At 52.0% G+C, this 17,899-nt stretch overlaps 1 protein-coding gene across 3 annotated transcripts; it reads left to right on the top strand.

Annotated features, from left to right (window-relative positions):
* The first annotated feature begins 4,306 nt into the window (after positions 1-4,306).
* On the top strand, positions 4,307-16,917 carry Agt (angiotensinogen). 3 transcript variants are annotated; one of them, XM_034522196.2, is made up of 6 exons: positions 4,417-4,446; positions 4,722-4,902; positions 9,408-10,257; positions 14,073-14,340; positions 15,687-15,831; positions 16,461-16,917. In XM_034522196.2, exons 3-6 carry the CDS (start codon positions 9,438-9,440, stop codon positions 16,650-16,652), a joined length of 1,425 nt encoding a protein of 474 aa, XP_034378087.1. In that variant the 5' UTR covers positions 4,417-4,446; positions 4,722-4,902; positions 9,408-9,437; the 3' UTR covers positions 16,653-16,917. The 3 variants fall into 3 exon arrangements, with proteins under 3 accessions (XP_034378084.1, XP_034378086.1, XP_034378087.1); XM_034522193.2 differs by lacking the exon at positions 4,722-4,902 and having other exon boundaries at positions 4,307-4,446; XM_034522195.2 differs by lacking the exon at positions 4,722-4,902 and having other exon boundaries at positions 4,346-4,660.
* The last annotated feature ends 982 nt before the right edge of the window (positions 16,918-17,899 follow it).

The following is a 17,899-nucleotide window of genomic DNA, read 5'->3' as shown; positions in this document are numbered from 1 at the left end:
TCTCCAGTAAGATCAGCCCACTCATGGCCATCACGCTCCAAACTCTCTCCTCTTTTCTTCCAATTTTTTGTGTGTGGTAGGGGTGCATGTGTGTGTGTAGGTGCATGTGTATGTGGGTTGCATGTGTGTGGGGTACATATATGTATGAGGTGCATGTGGGGGTGCATGTGTGTGTGTAGATGCATGTGTATGAGGAAGTGCACAAGTGTTGGAGGGGGAGATGTTGGGGGCTGCATGTGCACACTAGAGGTCAGAAGTTCAGAAGTAAACCACTGCAGTTAAGGATCCCCAGCAAACAGTGTTTCCTGGCAGTCCTCCAGTGAGAGCCTTTGCTCTACCCTCCTCTTCCTCCTCTTCTTCCTCTTCCTCCACTTCTCTTCCTCCTCCTTCCCTTCCTCCTCCTCTTTTTTCTCTTCCTCCTCCTCCTCTTCTTTCTCCTCTTCCTCCTCCTCCTCTTCTTTCTCCTCTTCCTCCTCCTCTTCCACTTCTCCTCCTCCTCCTCCTCCTCCTCCTCCTCCTCTTCTCCTCTTCCTCCACTTCTCCTCCTCCTCCACTTCTCCTCCTCCTCTTCCTCCTCCTCCTCCTCCACTTCTCCTCCTCTTTCTCCTCTTCCTCCACAGAGTCTTACTCTGTAAGCCAGGCTGGCCATGAACTTGACGTGTCCTCCTGGCTCTATCTCCCTAGGACTGGAATTGCAGCTTGCTCCACGGTGCCCAGTATCCACTCTGCCTCGCCCCCTCTCTCCCTTGTCTGCAGTGGAAAGACACTAGTATTTGTGTTTCCAAATTTCTTTGCTATGTTTTCCATAGAGGAACTGACCATTAAGTAAATATTTCTAGAGCTCATCTTTCGCAAGAGGCAGCCTGCTGGGCCCACAGGAGCTGTCCTTTGACCATTGCTTGGCGCTCTGGTGACAAGAGGGTGATGACATTTTTCCATAGGAAAGGCCATGACTTATCTAAACTGACAGCCGGGGCAGAAGCACCCTTCCGTAGACTTTCCTAGGACCCTTGCCAGGACAAACATGGAGTTTGGACGGGCAGCCCATGGCTGTGTCTGTGGGTGTGTGGGTGCTAATGAGTTAGACTGGAGAAAAGGTTAGGAAACCGAATTTCTGTCTGCTCTGTGGCCTCATTCGGCTCTGACGGAAATACTACTTCATGAGCCAAAGGACCCACAAGGCACTCTGAGGACATCCCCAGAATCTGCCACTTTCAATATGAGACTTAGTTTCAACGTATGTGACAGCTGAGGGATTTTTATTGACAAATACTTTCTGGAATAGACTCCACTAAGCTGCCTGAGAGTAGCTCAGTGGGTAGAGGACTTCCTGGCATGACTGAGACCCTGTGTTCACTCTCCATAAACCAGGCATGGGCATGCATGTCTCTAACCCCAGCACTTGGGGAATGGAGGCAGGAGGGTCAGGAGTTCGAGTCATCCTCGGCTACATTGAGAGTCTGAGGCCAGCCTGGGATACATGCTGTCTTAAAAATAAAAAAGCCATTAAAGTGATTTTCCCTAACCAGTTTATATATTTTAACAATATTTTTTCTAAATTTACAAAGCGTTCTTTGTTTTTATTTCTATTCGGATGTCAGGTCTATGGTGGGAGCTGGGAGGCTGGCATAGTCCCATGGTACCTACCCAAATTCACCCCAACACCGTAAAGAAAAAGCCCAAAGAGGCAGAAGAAACAAAGGCCAATACAGCCCTGACTTCCAAGCCCCTGGGAGCATCTATCCTTGTCATACACAAACATGCATGCATGCATGCACAACACACACATGCAAACCACCACACGGATATGCATGTATAAACAACATATACATGCAAGCCACATGAATATGCATACACACATAAACTAAGCAAGGCATGCAGGTATGCACAAGCCACACAGACAAGAAAATAACGGAAGTGCATGCATGCACCAATCATACATAAATGCGTGTGGGTACAATGTATATACAAGCACACAGACAAACAGGACACACATACATGCACAAAAAAAAAATGTCCACTTAGTTCCCTTCTAGTGCAAACTGTACGCGCACTGACATTGGAATTCAGGAAGGTCTGACAGTTGAGTGCAGGAATGTGTGTGAGCCTGTGTGTTCAGAGCATGAGTGTGTGGTTTCATAGATGTAGTAAACCACAGTGAGACCCTGGAGCTGGGAGAGCTGCCGTACCTGGCAGGTATGGTGTGGGGCAGGTGGCTGGCAGCTGTGAGGGGGCTACTGGGAACACAAGCCAAGGGACAATCCGACCTGTGGACACAAGTTTTAGAGTAACTCCTGGTCCTAAAGAGGTCTGGAAGACACCATGGAGGAATGGGAGAGACACTTGGTGTGAGCTGCCACATGCTTGCGTGGGGAGGGAAGCCAACCATGGAGGTCCTAGGATGCAGATGGATGGAGCACTTCATCTCTCTCACACTCTTTCCTAGAGAGTGAAGGAACAGGGGACTCTGGGGACTTCAGGCCACTCCGTTAACCCCCTCAAAGCAGACGGAGTCTACACAGCCAAGAACCCTGTTGTCTGACTTGCCACTACAGGGTTACTTGCTCCAGGTCGGAGTAATGAGCCTGTTATCTGTGTTAACTGGGATGGAGTGATGACCAGCCATTAGACTGCCACAGAGGAGGCTCGTGTTCAGACAGCCCTTCAGCAAGGGCTACCCACGCTCAGTACAGCGTGGTTACACATCAGACTGGTCCCTGGCTTCCTCACGCCAGACAATTGGCTAGAATGGCTCCAGCACTCAGTTTGCCTCTGCTGGCTGGTTTCTTATGACACCCACAGAAATAGCCAGCTAAGGAGTTACACGGGGCAAGAGGCAGAATGGGTACACAGGACCTCATCAGACGGAAAGTACATCTTCATCCCTGGCTGTGTTTTTCAGCTTGGGAGTTCTCCAAAGCAAAGGGTCTTTACTGAGGCTCCCCTGTGTACATGACTGGCGACATCCTTGCCATCACTGGCTAGCTCCATCCCCACCCTTCTCTCTTTGTAGAGGGCCGAGGCTGGAAATTCTTTCTGATCGCATGGCCAGACTCTCTGGTCACTAGCCCTATCCTGAGCTGACCTTGAGGCCTTCACCCAGAGGACAAAATTATGTTCAGTGAGCTGAAGAATCCAGTCTTCTGGACTCAGAAACTGAGAGGAATGATCTTCCTATCACTATATTCAGGAACTCTATTCTTGTGTCCCCAGCCCAGGCCTCCCTGCTGAACCCCAAAGCTACTAAGGCATCTACACAGTCCTCAGGGAATGTGTGCACCACTGACCTTTCCTGAGCCCTTACTCCCTGCATACCCCCTGGGCTGCTGGTATCCTCTTCTTTAGTCTTGAGTGCAAACCCTCATGGCTGCAGCAGCCTTGCATCCTACAACTGGCCTCCCACTGAGATCTTCTGGTAGTTATTTTACATCAGTGCCCAGAGAAGGTCGCTTTCCAGAGCCCAGCTTAGACGCTGTCAAGTTCTGTATGGTGTATCTGTCTTCTAAGCCAGGGACTGCTCTGCCCATCCTCCCTTCCCGCCTTTGCTTTCCTGTGCCACTTTAGGGCGAAGGCAGGTTGTGCCTGTGTCAACTCCATGGCCAAGAGATTGCTTGAAGTTCTGGATGCAATGCAAGCAAGTCACCACTCATGGTGGACTGCAGGGAGGACCGTCTTCCAGGCCTACCCCTGCTGTCCTCTCAGCTCCCACCCTTCCTTGGTGACCACCAGTCTTATCCCCTAAACCTTTGTGACTCTTCTCCACATCCAGGGGCAACGCTCCAAAACCTCCAGCCTCCAAAACAGCCACCTTTCATCCACAAGCTCAGAACATTTTGTTTCAATATGGCTTCACCACAGTTGGAATTTCCCAGCCTCATCAGCTGGGCTAGAAGTTTCCAGAACGTGCTTCCTTCCAGAAGGTGCTGTGTATCCACAGTCCACTGGAAGCCCCTGTGCAGAACAGGCAACTAACGTAATTACAACTGGTCAAGGTTGCTCTCATCCATCCCGAGAACAGCCGATGATGTGAGCTTCACCTCCTGCAGGTGGGCCCCTTCCCGGCATGTCCTGAGAGGCTTACAAGTGCATCACAAGGGGCTTACGTCTCAAGGCCAGTACAGCTGGCTTCAGGTTGTCACAACCCAGCCAGTCCTGTGACTGTAGTCCCAGCTCCAGGGAACTGGGGTAAATGTGTAACTCAATGCCAGCCCATTTTTGCACGGAGCTCATCTGCCACTAGGGCTTCCTGGAAGGGGCCCAGAGGAACATCGCCCTGGCCTTGCTCCATCTTGGCCAAGCCTGGATTCCCATGGTCCCCCGACCTGGGTCCTCCCCAAGCCTCTGTACAGAGTAGCCTGGGAATAGATCCATCTCCACCCCTCAAGTATAAATAAGCCTGTTTGGGTCACTAGGGGATAGCTGTGTTTGTCTAGGCTGGAGTTGACGGTAAGCAGAGCCCTCTTGGTTCCTTTCTGGTCCTTCATGGGATCTGGCTGGGCAGGAGCTGAGCTGTGTATGGCCGAGGAGGCAGGGCTGGGCAGAGACACTGGAAAGGGTTGGATGGCATTTGTTCTGAGTGAGGAGCCAGAAGTCTGTGGTAGCAGGTGCTTCATGAGATGTGAGCACTGACTGCTTCTCTCCTGAAAGGCTAGATGTCCAGGTAAGCTGTCCCCTGCCGGTCACAACTCTGGGCTTACTGGGAATTGCTTGTCTTCTGTTAGGGGAGAGCCAGGCCTTCTGCTTCCTGTGAGCCCAGATGGGTCCTCAAAGGCAGGGGGACTTTCACAGGATCAGCACTAGGGTGGCCAAGTCCACTGGACCTCTTCCAGCTTGAAAAGAGAACAAGGCTTCATTGTTCAGACTGCAAGCAGCAAGAAGGGACAAGTCCTGTGGTCATCTCAGGTAGCATCTCTGTCCAGGCTCAACGCTGGGGTCTGTGTCTTGCGGCTTCTCACCATGTCCTGTACAGCCTCAACTTACCCCTCTGTAAACAGGTTTCCTCATGGTTCTAAGATTCTCTAGGGTTGGGGCTAAGTTTGGAGCTCCCAGTAACATGGAAGTACTTTGATATGTGTCAGGCTAAGCAAAAAGAGAGCTCCTTCTTTATTTTTAACGTGGTGTGTGTGTGTGTGTGTGTGTGTGTGTGTGTGTGTGGTGTGCTGTGTCGTGTGTGTGCATATTATTTATTTATTTACTTTTGTTTTTTGAGACATGGTTTCTCTGTTGTAGCCTTTGCTGTCCTAGAACTCACTCTGTAGAGCGTGCTGGCCTCATTTTTAGACAGGGTCTCACTGTGTAGCTCTGGTTGTCCTAAAACTCACAAAATTCTGTCTCCCTCTGCCTCTTGATTATGTCACCATGCCCAGACCAAGGTATGTGTGTATTCATGTGAATGTGGCATGTGTGTGTATGATGTGTGTGTATGTATGTGCGTGTGTATGTATGTGTGTGTGTATGCATGTATGTATGTGTATATGTAAAGTGTGAGACAGGAGCATGGAGACACAGGAGCCATGAACACAGATAGAGACCAGAGGAGGACGCCAGGTGTCCTGCCAGCTACTGTCCTCCTTAGTCCCTTGAGACAGGGACTTACTGAAGCTGGGGTTAGGTTGGCAGCCAGGAAGCTCTGGAGATCATCCTGTCTCCTCCTTCCACGTCTCTAGAGTTGGGGGAGTATGCGGTTGTGACTGGTTTTTCACAAGGGGTCAGGGGACATGAACCCAGATTTTCATATTTGTGCAACAAAGTGCTCTTCCGTGCAGAACCCGCCCCAGGCTCCTCTGTTCCTTGTTTCTTTCAAGAGGCAATGTGTGTTGTGTCTAGATGCCACTCGTGAAATTAAGCGTCAGGTCTGCGTCCCGGCTGTGTGACCTGGTGCAGGTCACAAGACTTGTCTGTTCCTCTACAAATGACACTGATGACTCTATCCATGGCTGTCCCAGGATGACCTTAGGAAGGTGGGCTAACCTGTAGTACTCAGGTTCCTGTGGGAGGCAGACCAGTAGGACACATAGTAAATACACCACTACAGGGTACAAGGTGCTTTCGGTGGCTGCTAGGTACAGAAGAGGTGAGGGAGGGGTGTGGGGAGCCTGGGGTAGATTCTGAGTGGTAAAGATGAGCTGGTGGTGGTAGACAGCCCTGGAAATGCATCCTGATAATGACAAGACAGGCAACATAGCCCTGAGGGACCACAAGACAGGGACACAAAGAAGCGGCTGGTTGGGAGAGGATAGAAGGGAGAGAGATCTCCTCTGTTCTCCTGCTGCAATCTCACTTTGAGTGAACTTGACAGGCAGAAGCTTACAGCTGAGAGCAAACAGTCACTTGTGCCTGAGGACAGTGGTGATGTGCTTCCTGGGACAGCAGCCATGGCACAGCCCCCGGGATAGAGGCCATTCACAGGAACGGCAATGTGGGAAGTGTTATATCCACCCCCATGGCTCACCCTGCTGCAGGGGCACCCAGGGCAGGTCCTGACCCTACTGTGCCTTGGTTTATAACGCACAAGTGGGCAGCACGCAGTCACCCCTCTGCCTAGGAAGGGCCAGTGGGTAACAGGCAGAGTGTTCTACTCTGCTTTTCCAAACCACAAAACTTTCTTTGAGAATGGTGGGTGGAGCCAGGAGGAAGAAGTACTGGACAGTCAGAAGCCCGAGGTGACCAGTGGAATGACCAGAACAGAGCAAAGAGTACCTTGCCTGTCTGTGGAGGATATTCTCTGTGCAGCCCAGGCAAGCGCCACGCCCCGGGTGTGGGAGGCCAGGGTGACCTCGGAGCTTTGCAACACCATAGTGACATTCTGAGATCATTAACTTATAAAGAGAAAGGTTTGTCTTGGCTCATGGTGCTGGAGTTACAGGTCAAATTCAGGCAGACTTGTTGCTTGGGACCTGCTGGGGTGTCAGCTGGTGACGGTGATGGCATTTGGCCAAACAAGCTGCTTCCCATGCAGCTAAGAACCAAAACCAATGAAGAAGGAAAGACACAGGTCCTGCCACTCCTCTTAATGGCATACCCCCTCCCCGTGGCCTTGGGGCCCCCACTAGGACATACACCCTAAATGTCCATAGCACCTTCAACAGAACAATGCTGGGTGTTAAGATTTTCACTTAGGGACCTCTCGGGTGGTTTGTTGAGCACAACAGAAGGTGGAAGTTGTACATGTGAAGGTAAAGCAGCAGAGAGGTAGGGTCAAGGTGACCTCCAGCCAGGGCTGAGGTGCCAACGCCCAGCAGTGGTGGCCATGGTGAGGTAAGGGGCAGGAAGCCCTGTGTCAGGCTGGTTCCTTCTATAGAAGCAAGTGCACGTGGTCCACTTGGTCAGAACTGAAGGATGGATAAGACTCACCTCCCCATGTCAGGATTGGGGGAGTAAGGGGTAGGTTTTGCAGAGTCAGCTTAGGAACCTTCCTCTGAGATCCCAGGCTAACTCTATGTACTGTGTGTGGTAGCCAAGGCTGGAAGCAGGGCTGAGGTTCAAGGGAAAAGGCTATCCAGCTCAACGGGCCACCCCATGACTGGCCAGAGTCCCAAGCCCTTCCTGTGCCTCATAGCCATCTGGGAAGTTGACAAATCAACTCCTGGCCCACCACAGACCACTGAAGCCAACTTAGGGTGAGCAGGCTGGGCAGACAGGCTAATTATGGAGTCTTCTGTAGCCGCTGTGTGGGATCCAGCCTGCCTGGAGCACAGAACAGGCATGAAGAACCCAGGCTCAGGCGAGACTTTTGCCTCCCAACTCTGGCTGCAGGCTAGGATCTCATGGCCACTAAAATCAATCTCAGGGCACACCCACGTGAACACAAGGGCTTCACAAAGACCAGTGGGCAGTCCACATGTCCTTCTCCAGGGATGAACTCATAGCCTTTGTCACTTGCATGCCTGGCTCTACCAAGACTGTGCCACAGCCTAGTATGATAACAAGAGGGCCTCCAGAAACCCAAAGCAAGGCCTGGTCAGAGCCAAGTTCTCCTGAGGCCCCTCTCTGCCTTTGGCTTGTGGATCCCCTCCTCTCCTTGTGAGTCTAATAGATTTCCCTGTTCCTGTATCCTGATATCCTCGTGTGTGTGTGTGTGTGTACACGTGTGTACACATGTGTTTGCATGTACAAGTGTGTCCACATGTGTATAGAGACTGGATGGCAACCTTTCATGTCATGTCCAAATGGTGTTCATCTCCTGTGAGACAGGGTCTCTGATTGACTTAGAGCTCACCTATTAGGCTACACTAATTTGCCAGAGAATCCTAGGGAGTCAAACCCCAGGAATCTACCTGTCTCCAGTGCCTGAGCGCTGAGGTTACATGCATATGCTACTACACCTAGTATTTTTACATGGGTTCTGGGGAGCCAGGTCAGGTCCTCAAGCTTGCAATAGAAACACTTCACCAACTGATCTGTAGCCCTGTCCCTTGCTGCCCTCTGTGTATAAGAATGCCAGTTAATTTGCAACCGAGCCCACTGGCGAGGTGCTCCTTTTACCTTGTCTTCAAAGGCCCTGTCTCCAAATACAGTCACAATCTGATGACTGTGGTGGAGCAGGCCTGTAATCCCAGCTACGCAGGCGGCTGAAGCAGGAGGGTCACAGCTCAAAGCTGCCTAGAATACAGGATGAATTCAAGGTTAGCCAGGGCAACTTATTGAACCTTAGAGACATAGCTCGTTGGTAGAATGCTTTCCGAGCATGCGCGAGAGCCTGCATTGATTCCCAGCCTCCTTATAAACTACAAGTGGTGGGGTGCACCTGTAATGCGGGAGGTGGAGGCAGGAGGATCAGAACTTCCAAGTCATCCTAATCTGTACTTAGTGAGTTCAAGACCAGCCAGAGCTGCACGAAACCTTGTCAATAACCGTACAGCACCTACCTAGCAACTCGAGGCCCTGGATTCTGTCCCCAAACAGTCACACTCCAGGGCTCTGGAGTGTGGGAACAACTCAGTGGATGGCAGTATGCTTTCCACATGGATCATGCTGGGTTCCCAGGGATCTCTGACTGCACTCCTTCTCCTGACTGACCCAAGCTGTAGGTGCCTTCTCCTGGGCCATCTATGGCAGCCTTGCTTTTGGCTTCGAGTGAGTTCTTAAGTACATATCAAACAAAAGCAGAAACAGATAGCAAGGGATGGATAGAAGCACCAGACACATGGCAAACATCTGATCAGTCTCTCAAGACACTACCCAGTGGAGACAACTGGACAAACATGCTTGCACACCCTGGAATGGGGATGAGGAAAAGTCATCCCAACTTCCAAAGCCAGTAGCTCGGAGAGCGAGAACTGCACATGGCAGTTTAGCCATAGAATGCAAATTACACACAGCCACTGGGAATACCAGGGTAGCTAAAGGTTTGGTTGGCTTCAGGGCTCCAAATAACCGCTTGTCACTCTCACAAAATGTTATTCCAGGGCACGCAGAAGCAAGCACACAGATCAGCGATGACTCCCACGGGGGCAGGCCTGAAGGCCACCATCTTCTGCATCCTGACCTGGTTCAGCCTGACTGCTGGGGACCGCGTATACATCCACCCCTTCTATCTCCTCTACTACAGCAAGAGCACCTGTGCCCAGCTGGAGAACCCCAATGTGGACACACTCCCAGAGCCGACCTTTGAGCCTGTGCCCATTCAGGCCAAGACCTCCCCAGTGGATGAGAAGACCCTGCGTGACCAGCTCGTGCTGGCCACTGAGAAGCTGGGGTTTGAGGATCGGCAGCGGGCTGCCCAGGTTGCAATGATTGCCAACTTCATGGGCTTCCGCATGTACAAGATGCTGAGAGAGGCAGGGGGTGTGGCCATTCTCTCTCCACCAGCACTCTTTGGCACCATGGTCTCTTTCTACCTTGGATCCTTGGATCCCACGGCCAGACAGCTGCAGGCGCTGCTGGGTGTCCCTGTGAAGGAAGGAGACTGCACCTCCCGAATGGATGGACACAAGGTCCTCACTGCCCTGCAGGCCGTTCAGGGCTTGCTGGTCACCCAGGGTGGGAGCAGCAGCCAGATGCCCCTGCTACAGTCCACCGTGGTGGGCCTATTCACTGCCCCAGGCCTGCGCCTAAAGCAGCCATTTGTTCAAAGCCTGGCTCCCTTTGCCCCTGCCCTCTTCCCACGTTCTCTGGACTTATCCACTGACCCAGCTCTTGCCGCAGAGAAGATCAACAGGTTCGTGCAGGCTGTGACAGGGTGGAAGATGAACTTGCCACTGGAGGGGGTCAGCACAGATAGCACCCTACTTTTCAACACCTACGTTCACTTCCAAGGTGAGGCAAACGCTTGGGTCACTGGCCCTGGCTTGTACCAGAGGGGGCACTGGGTTTCCATGACATCCCCGTGGTTCATGTGTGAGATGGATAGAGATGACAGGTTTCTGCGTCGGTGTTACTGGTGATGCCTTGGAGGCTAAAAAAAAAAGCAAACCTGGCTCAAGATTCAAGATGGCACAACCTCTGCCTCCCACCCAACTGTCCTTCTGGGTTGTGTCATGCTTCGGAGACTAGGGTGACTGACCCCTGCAGGAACACCCAGCTTACTTGCTAACACGGGGAGCTGCCCATATGTCCCAGTCCAGGAAGCTGCTCATCCATCCGATGACCTCTTACTACTTGTAAGACTGGGCAGGGGTCTTCCAGGGACAGGAGAACCTGACCCTCCAAGTTTCTTATTAAACATCAGCAAGTATGGAGACCCCCCCACCCCCCAATAAGGGCGAAGCCTGAGGCAGCACTGCATGGAACAGTGCTAACTGTGAGGTGGAAGGGAGTGAGTAGTAACAGGTTGGAGAAGGCCAAGGGCAAACATCCCCCAAAGCTTCAGGAGATCAGGGTGGGGGTGTGGAGGGGCGGGGCTCAGAGAGAGCACACCCTGGGAGGATGCTCTTTCTCCTGTGGGCTGAGTAGGACAGTTTTATTCCTAGGAGGTCAGACCTTGGCCTGTGACAGTACTGCAGGTGTGAGCACGGGGCGGGGGGTGGGGGGAGGGCAATATACCACCCAAAGGTGTGCAATGGTCCAGGGACACCATCCTGGGAGCATTTGCCAGGGTCCCAGATCTTTAAATTGATGGTTACTAGGGGAGGGGTGCGTCGATGGGGGCCAGCAGGAAGACATCCCAGCATGGGGTAGAGGTAGAGGGATCAGGGAGGACTTGGCCACTGTGACAATATCTTTGCAGTCTATGAATTCACATGGGGAAAGACCTTGGCCTGTCTTGAGACTGGGAAAGGGAGAGACCAGAATGCTGAGGAAAAGGGCCAGCCCTGAGGCTGGTGAAGGGTGGCTACACCTGTGTAAGTTGGATAGGAGTCTAGAACTGAGCCATCATCCTTATGAGAAAACCTGGGAAGACTGTCACTGAGAAAGGAGCACTTCAAAAGGGCGACACTGTTGGTCCATAGAGGAGGCCTGATTTCACAGACCCAGACTGCAGAGCCAGCCGGGAGGAGACAGAGGAGGGTGAAGGGAAGGAATGGAGGAGGGAGGGGAGGAGGGAGGGGAGGAGGGAGGGGAAGAGAAAGGGGGAGGAGGAAGAGGAGGAGGGAGGAGAGGAGGAATGGGAAGATGGTTCAGGAGAAAGGAGAGAAGAAAGAGGAGGAGGAAGAGGTAGAGAAGGAAAGGGAAGAGGAACAGGAAGGAGGAGGAAAATGAGGAATGGGAGGAAGAAGGGAGGAAGAATGGGAGGAGGAAAAAGAGAAGGAAGGGGAGAAAGAGGAAAAAGAGGTTGAGGGAAAAGAGGAGGGGAAAATGGAGGAAGAGGAAGAGAGGGGGGAAGAAAAAGAAGAAGGAGATGAGGAAGGGGAAGTGTGGGGGGGGGGAGAAGGAAAAAGATGAACTGTGTCAGCGCTCAGAGGCCTGGATGCTCACCTGTGCTGTCCTGACCTCACTGCTGCCTGACTTCCCACTCATCTCCATCTGCTAGAGGCCTACCCTCTTCCTCACACCCATGAGGTTGCAGACTGCCTCAGAAACTCCAGGTTCCCTTAGCAATAGCCTTGGGGACAGTTAAGTATTTGTATCTAATGAAGCCTCGTGGCCTTGGGCTTGTGGTCTCTCCAGTGTTCTTTGCCCAGTACTTGATGTCCCCAGAGCTTGAATGGCCCTGGCAGGTCCGTGAGACTAGGGGATATGACTGGGGGGAAGTTGACTCAGCCCAGAGTAGGGCTGACGAACAGGGAGGGGTCTAGGGAGCATGGAGAGAACAGGGAAAGAGCTTCGGTCTCTCTCAAAGCCTTCTCCTGTTTCTCATTTCTTTTTGCTAGAGATAAAAATTCAGTGCTTTCCCCCTAAACTGCAGAACCTCGAGGTCCCTGAGGTGACTGTCAGCTTCTCTCTCCTGTGAACTGCATGTATGTGGCAGGGTCTCACCGAGTGCCTTGGACTGGCTTGACGTCTCTGGGGTACTTCTTACCTCAGTGTTCTGAGTGCTGGGATCGCAGGTGTGAGCCGCTCTCCTGGCCTTTAGGGAAAGGCTTTTGTCACTCACCATAGAGGGCTCTGAGGTCAAGACCATTGTACTTCCTCAGAGTCTGAGTCTAGGTGGAGCCAAACCATGCTCAACCCCTTCTTGCTAGAGTCACACTGGTGACCCCTGACTTCATACACCAGAACCGGCTGAGTGTCCAATCAGAGCAGGTGCCACATGAGCCAAGCAGGCATCCTTTGTAGAGCTAGGCCTGCACCTCAGTCTCAGCCCTATGTCTTGAACTTCTAAACATCCCTTTCATGGTAAATGGCAGGACTGGGGGTTGTGTGCGAGCCTGAATTCAGTGTTAGGTAGGGCAATTATAAGGAGAGTCCAACAGCGTCTGAGTGCAGTGCAGGCTGAGCCTGTGGCATCTGGCTGGGGTAGTTCAGCTTGGAGCGTGCTTTCTCCCTATCCTGTCCCTAGTTCACTCCTGCCCTCAGCAGGAGAGAGAGAGAGAGAGAGAGAGAGAGAGAGAGAGAGAGAGAGAGAGAGAACACTCATCCCTGCCCCAAGGCCCTGTGCTCTGATGCATTGGTCACTGGTCATTGTAGAGTCACATCTGTCTCTAGGCAAGGTATGCTGGACTTTGGAGTCTTGGTCCAGGAGCTTGGGCAGCAGCAATCAAATACGTTGCTTGTGAGACAGGGCCCAGTCTCTAGCAGGCTGCTGTAGGTAGGCAGAGAGAAAAGGCTCTGGTGATGCCTCAGGGTTGGGCGAGGTCATGGCAGGCTTGTCTAATCCGGCTGAGTGTCCAATCAGAGCAGGCACCATGTGAACCAAGGTTTCTGGGAGCAGATGGGATGTCTGTGTCTGCTCACTGATGGCTTCAAAAGGACTCCATGGTGAGACAGCAAGAGCAGGACTCAGGAAGCCAAACCAGCTGCTCCGTGTTGCTGGGAATCGAATGCTGCTCTAAAAATATCTATTCTTTTCTTTTTTAAATGTGTGTGTGGTATATGTATATGCATGCCCTGTGCATAGAGAAACAGGCTGGGTGTCTTTTATTGTTTTTCTCATTTATTTATTTATTTATTTATTTATTTATTTATTTATTGAGACAGTGTTTCTTACCAAACCTGGGGCTCACCATTTTTGCTAGGCTGGCCAGTGAGCTCCAAGGGTCTGTCTATCTCCTCATCCCTAGTGCTGGCATTATGGACCTGCACAGCCATGCCTGGCTGTTACAAGGGACTGGGGCTCTGGACACAGGTCATCAGTCCCAGAGAGCAAGTAGTTATCTATGGAGTCATCTCTCCAGACCATAATCTCTAAGGTTTTAAAAAGTGAGTTTGCCAACCAGAACAGGCCTGGGTTGAGCTTGCCTGGTCAGGGAGAGGCAGACCAAGTCCCTCAGATGTCAGATGTGAGACCTCAGACCCCACACCATTATGGGATGTGTCTTCTGTTGCCCTTGGGGAATCTCTGTTGGGAGCTCAAGTGGCTGCAATTTGCAAAAGTGGCAGAGAGCAGCTGAGAGTGAAGTTTCCAGGCCTGTGCCTGTGTCATGGCGGGAATACAAGCGAGGAAGCTGAGGCAGGAGCCAGGGTGGAAGAGTCCCGCCCCACCTCCCCATCCTACCCCTGTTGAGCTTTCCTTTGGTTTCTGCTGCTTTCAGGGAAGATGAGAGGCTTCTCCCAGCTGGCTGGACTCCATGAGTTCTGGGTGGACAACAGCACCTCCGTGTCTGTGCCCATGCTCTCGAGCACCGGCAACTTCCAGCACTGGAGTGACGCCCAGAACAACTTCTCCATGACGTGCGTGTCCCTGGGTGAGAGTGCCACCCTGCTGCTGATCCAGCCCCACTGCATCTCAGATCTGGACAGGGTGGAGGCCCTTGTCTTCCAGCACGACTTCCCGACTCGGATAAAGAACCCGCCTCCTCGGTAGGAAGTGGGCGGGACCCTTGGGAAGTAGAGTTGCATGAATGGCATCTGGTGCATACTCAGGCATCAGCCTGTTCACGGTAAATAGTATTTCCGGTTACCGCCGCCTCCCCCCATCCTGCCATCAAGAGCAGTGCGGTTGTGGGTATGGCTTGTTATCGCTGAAGCTATGGATACTACATTCCTCCACAGAGAGGCAACGAGTCAGCTGGGGCTGTTTTAGTGTTACTATTGCTGCAACGGAGCACCATGACCAAAAAGCAAGTTGGGGAGGAAAAAGTTTTTTCGGCTTACACTTCCAGATCATATAGTCCATCACTGAAGGAAGACAGGACAGTAACTCAAACAGGGCAGGAACCTGGGGGCAGGAGAGCTGATGCAGAGGCCATGGAGGGTGCTGCTTACTGGCTTGCTCCCCCTGGCTTGCTCAGCTTGCTTTAATATAGAACCAGGACAACCAGCCCAGGGTGATACTGCTCAAAATGGGCTGGGCCCTCTCCCATCAACCACTAATTAAGAAAATGTCCTGCGGGCTTGTCTGCAGCCTTATCTTATAGAGGCATTTTCTTAGTTGAGGCTCTAGCTTGTGTCAGGTTGACATAGGACACTCCAGCACAGGGGCCATTATGTTATTAGCATTTTGGCTTTCGAGAGGGTCTAGAGTTTGTGGTAATTCTCACACCTCTGCTTCTCAAGTGCCAGGATGATAGAGATGAGGTACTTTGTCTGCCTAGTAGATTGTTATTCAAAAGCATCTTTGGCTTTTCCAGGGAAGGTGCTCCTTATACAGCCAGGCTGACAACAAAGGGCAGAGAGCTGTCCACCATCAGCAAGCTCTCCACAGTAGATGTTTCAGGTCCTCCTGTTTCAGGAGGTTTTTGTTGTGTTTGTTTCTGAGATATTCCTTAGGGTGACAATGTCCTGTATTGTGTGGCCCTTCCTGGGGAGACACAAGCAAATATGAATTCACCCCAGATAGGGCACATACTTCACATCCAAGAATCAACTCCCTCCTAGTAGAATTCGGCTGTTCAAGAGCATTCCTTGCAGTTATCTTCACGAGGCAGCATGGCGATCACCCATAAAATCCCTAGAGCTCCCTGCACAGCCTGGAGGCAGCCCTACCAGTCTCCTTTCCCCAGCAATCATTTCCTGTTTATACAATGCTGGGAGGAGCCTGTGAGTCTTCCAGCTTCCAGAGCATCCTTCTCCAGCTGTGTCTTATGCACGTCCTTCCCGCAGGGACTGTTTCAACTCAGGACATAGCTACACAACACTGGCTGACGGAGCACTCTTTTCTCGGTGGTTGGGAGCTCCCCAGGCCTCTAAAGGTGTTATCTCCACAGGGCTATCCGCCTGACCCTGCCTCAGCTGGACATTGGAGGATCCTACAACCTGCAGGACCTGTTGGCCCAGGCCAAGCTGTCCACACTTTTGGGTGCTGAGGCAAATCTGGGCAAGATTGGTGATAATAACCCCAGAGTGGGAGAGGTGAGTGCCACCCTGGCTGTGTCGCAGGGGAGGGAGGGTGGATGGCCACATGGAGGAAGCTGCCCAAGGCCAGCATGGCAAGAAAAAGAGAGCAGGCCCAGTAGGCACCGCCAGGGCTCTCTGGCTCCCAGTGACATGGAGAACAGCGGTTTGCCTTAGCTCTCTTGGCATCTCTAGTTCCAGGCCCATCTCTGTTCCTGCATAGTCCAGCCTTGCATCCTCCATGAAGCTGTAGTAGGTTAGGATAGAGGAAATGCCCCGATGCTCTGACCTGCAGCTTCTTTGGGAAGCATCTCAGCAGTAGATAGAGAACTATGTAAAATAGAAGATGTGCCCGGATACTTGGCACTGCAAATGATGCTGGGAAACAGAGGGGAATCAGTCACTGTAGGGGAGTCACTGTAGAAGTCTTGACCCCACTGTGCCATTTAGCCAAATATGGGAGATACCAAGATGGCAGGTGGAGATGAGGACATGGGGCATGCTGAGCAGCAGCCTCTGTGGGGGCTGGGTGTTGGTGCTCAGCCCCCATTTAGAGGACAGGTGTGTCCACACTTCCTTCTGGCAGGCCGGACAGTGTCCCCCTGGCCTGTAATCCCTCCTGAAGGAGAGATGTCTCTGCTTTGCAGGTTCTCAACAGCATCCTCTTTGAACTCAAAGCGGGAGAGGAAGAGCAGCCAACCGAGTCTGCCCAGCAGCCTGCCTCACCTGAGGCACTGGACGTGACCCTGAGCAGCCCCTTCCTGTTCGCCATCTATGAGCAGGAATCAGGCGCACTGCACTTTCTGGGCAGAGTGGATAACCCCCAGAGTGTGGTGTGAGGCCTGGGTCCCTTTGAGGCAGGGCAGAGGCCGTCTCCTTGGAGACTTGTGCTGACAGAGAATAAATGTTGAGCAGCAGAGCTGGCCTCCCGGGCTGTGGGTTTGTTTGGACACTGGGGTGAGAGCCAGGGGCTGGCACTCTGCACAGGACTGCCATTCTGGAAAAAATTTGGACCAAACAACTGTTGTTGAAACCAAAAAGCATCCCCTTTTTATCTGAGAACCGAAATTGGGTTTTAACATTAAAATGCACATTGTCCCCTTATTCTGGGTTTGTAATTAGTTCACTGAGTGTGAGACCGTGACCTCCAGAGTCTCTACAATGCCTTACCATTTCTTATCTCTAGCACCATGTTTTGAAAACATCTTCCTCACTGTGCTGAGAATTGTCTTTCAATGATAAGCTAAACACAGTATTATCAGCAGAACAGACATGCTTAGTTTAGCTGACAGGCCGAGCTATGATCCTGAAGTTCTTGACAGGGAGGTCAATGTGTGCCGGCCAGGTAGTGGAGGAGAGGGCCGTCACCAAGTGGCACTGAGAGAGGACCTGGGTGGAGGGGGCTTCCTTTACACCAGACACAGGGTTGCTACTTGCTTCTCTATCTGTCCCCTTGAGATTAAATCCACAGCTCCTAGATCTGGGACTATGCTGAGGAAATGGTGTGTGTGTGTGTGTCAGTGTCAGGCTGCCTCCTCCCTCTACAAACCAGGAAGCAGGTGAGCAATGTAGTGTGTTAGCCACAGGAAAAGACCAGAGAGTACAGCAGAACCCACAGGGCACAGACAGTGGGAAATTCTGTGTTAAAACATAAGAGTCGCCTCTCTGGCCTAAGCTGGAGTTTCTGCATAAGCACAGAATAACCTCATAGGCTGCTCTGGAGCTTGGAGTTGAGACCACAGGGTCCCATAAGGACAGGTGGAGCATAGAGCATGTTCCTGTGACCAAGGTCCATCCTGAGCCTCGGCTTTCCTCATCCTAGTCCTGTTCCGTCTTGAAAACACCTCTCTGGTTTTCAATACCACAATAATGGCATTTTACCCTGTGGGTGTGGCAAATAACTAGCCCATCCCCTGTGGGTGTGGCAATCTAACTAGCCCATCCCCTGCTTGTGTCAAGCAGCATAGTGACTCTTCACTCTCCCTGGCCTATGAGCTTACAGGGATGCTAAGAGAGACCCTGGTCCAGAGGGAGGTAGAGTGAACTTCTCATTGCTGTGACAAAATGGCAGACAAAAGCAATGTAA

Source organism: Arvicanthis niloticus, chromosome 18 (assembly GCF_011762505.2).
Source record: "Arvicanthis niloticus isolate mArvNil1 chromosome 18, mArvNil1.pat.X, whole genome shotgun sequence".
Classification (NCBI taxonomy): domain Eukaryota; kingdom Metazoa; phylum Chordata; class Mammalia; order Rodentia; family Muridae; genus Arvicanthis; species Arvicanthis niloticus.
Note: the sequence above shows the minus strand (reverse complement) of the source record. Positions and strands in the feature narration are given on the sequence as shown.

What these genes read in the sequence shown, in the direction of transcription:
- Agt (XM_034522193.2), top strand. Translation starts at nt 9,438, where the DNA reads ATGACTCCCACGGGGGCAGGCCTGAAGGCCACCATCTTCTGCATCCTG. An exon ending in CACCTACGTTCACTTCCAAG is followed by an intron (nt 10,258 to 14,072) that starts GTGAGGCAAACG and finishes TGCTGCTTTCAG; the next exon opens with GGAAGATGAGAGGCTTCTCC. An exon ending in ATAAAGAACCCGCCTCCTCG is followed by an intron (nt 14,341 to 15,686) that starts GTAGGAAGTGGG and finishes TTATCTCCACAG; the next exon opens with GGCTATCCGCCTGACCCTGC.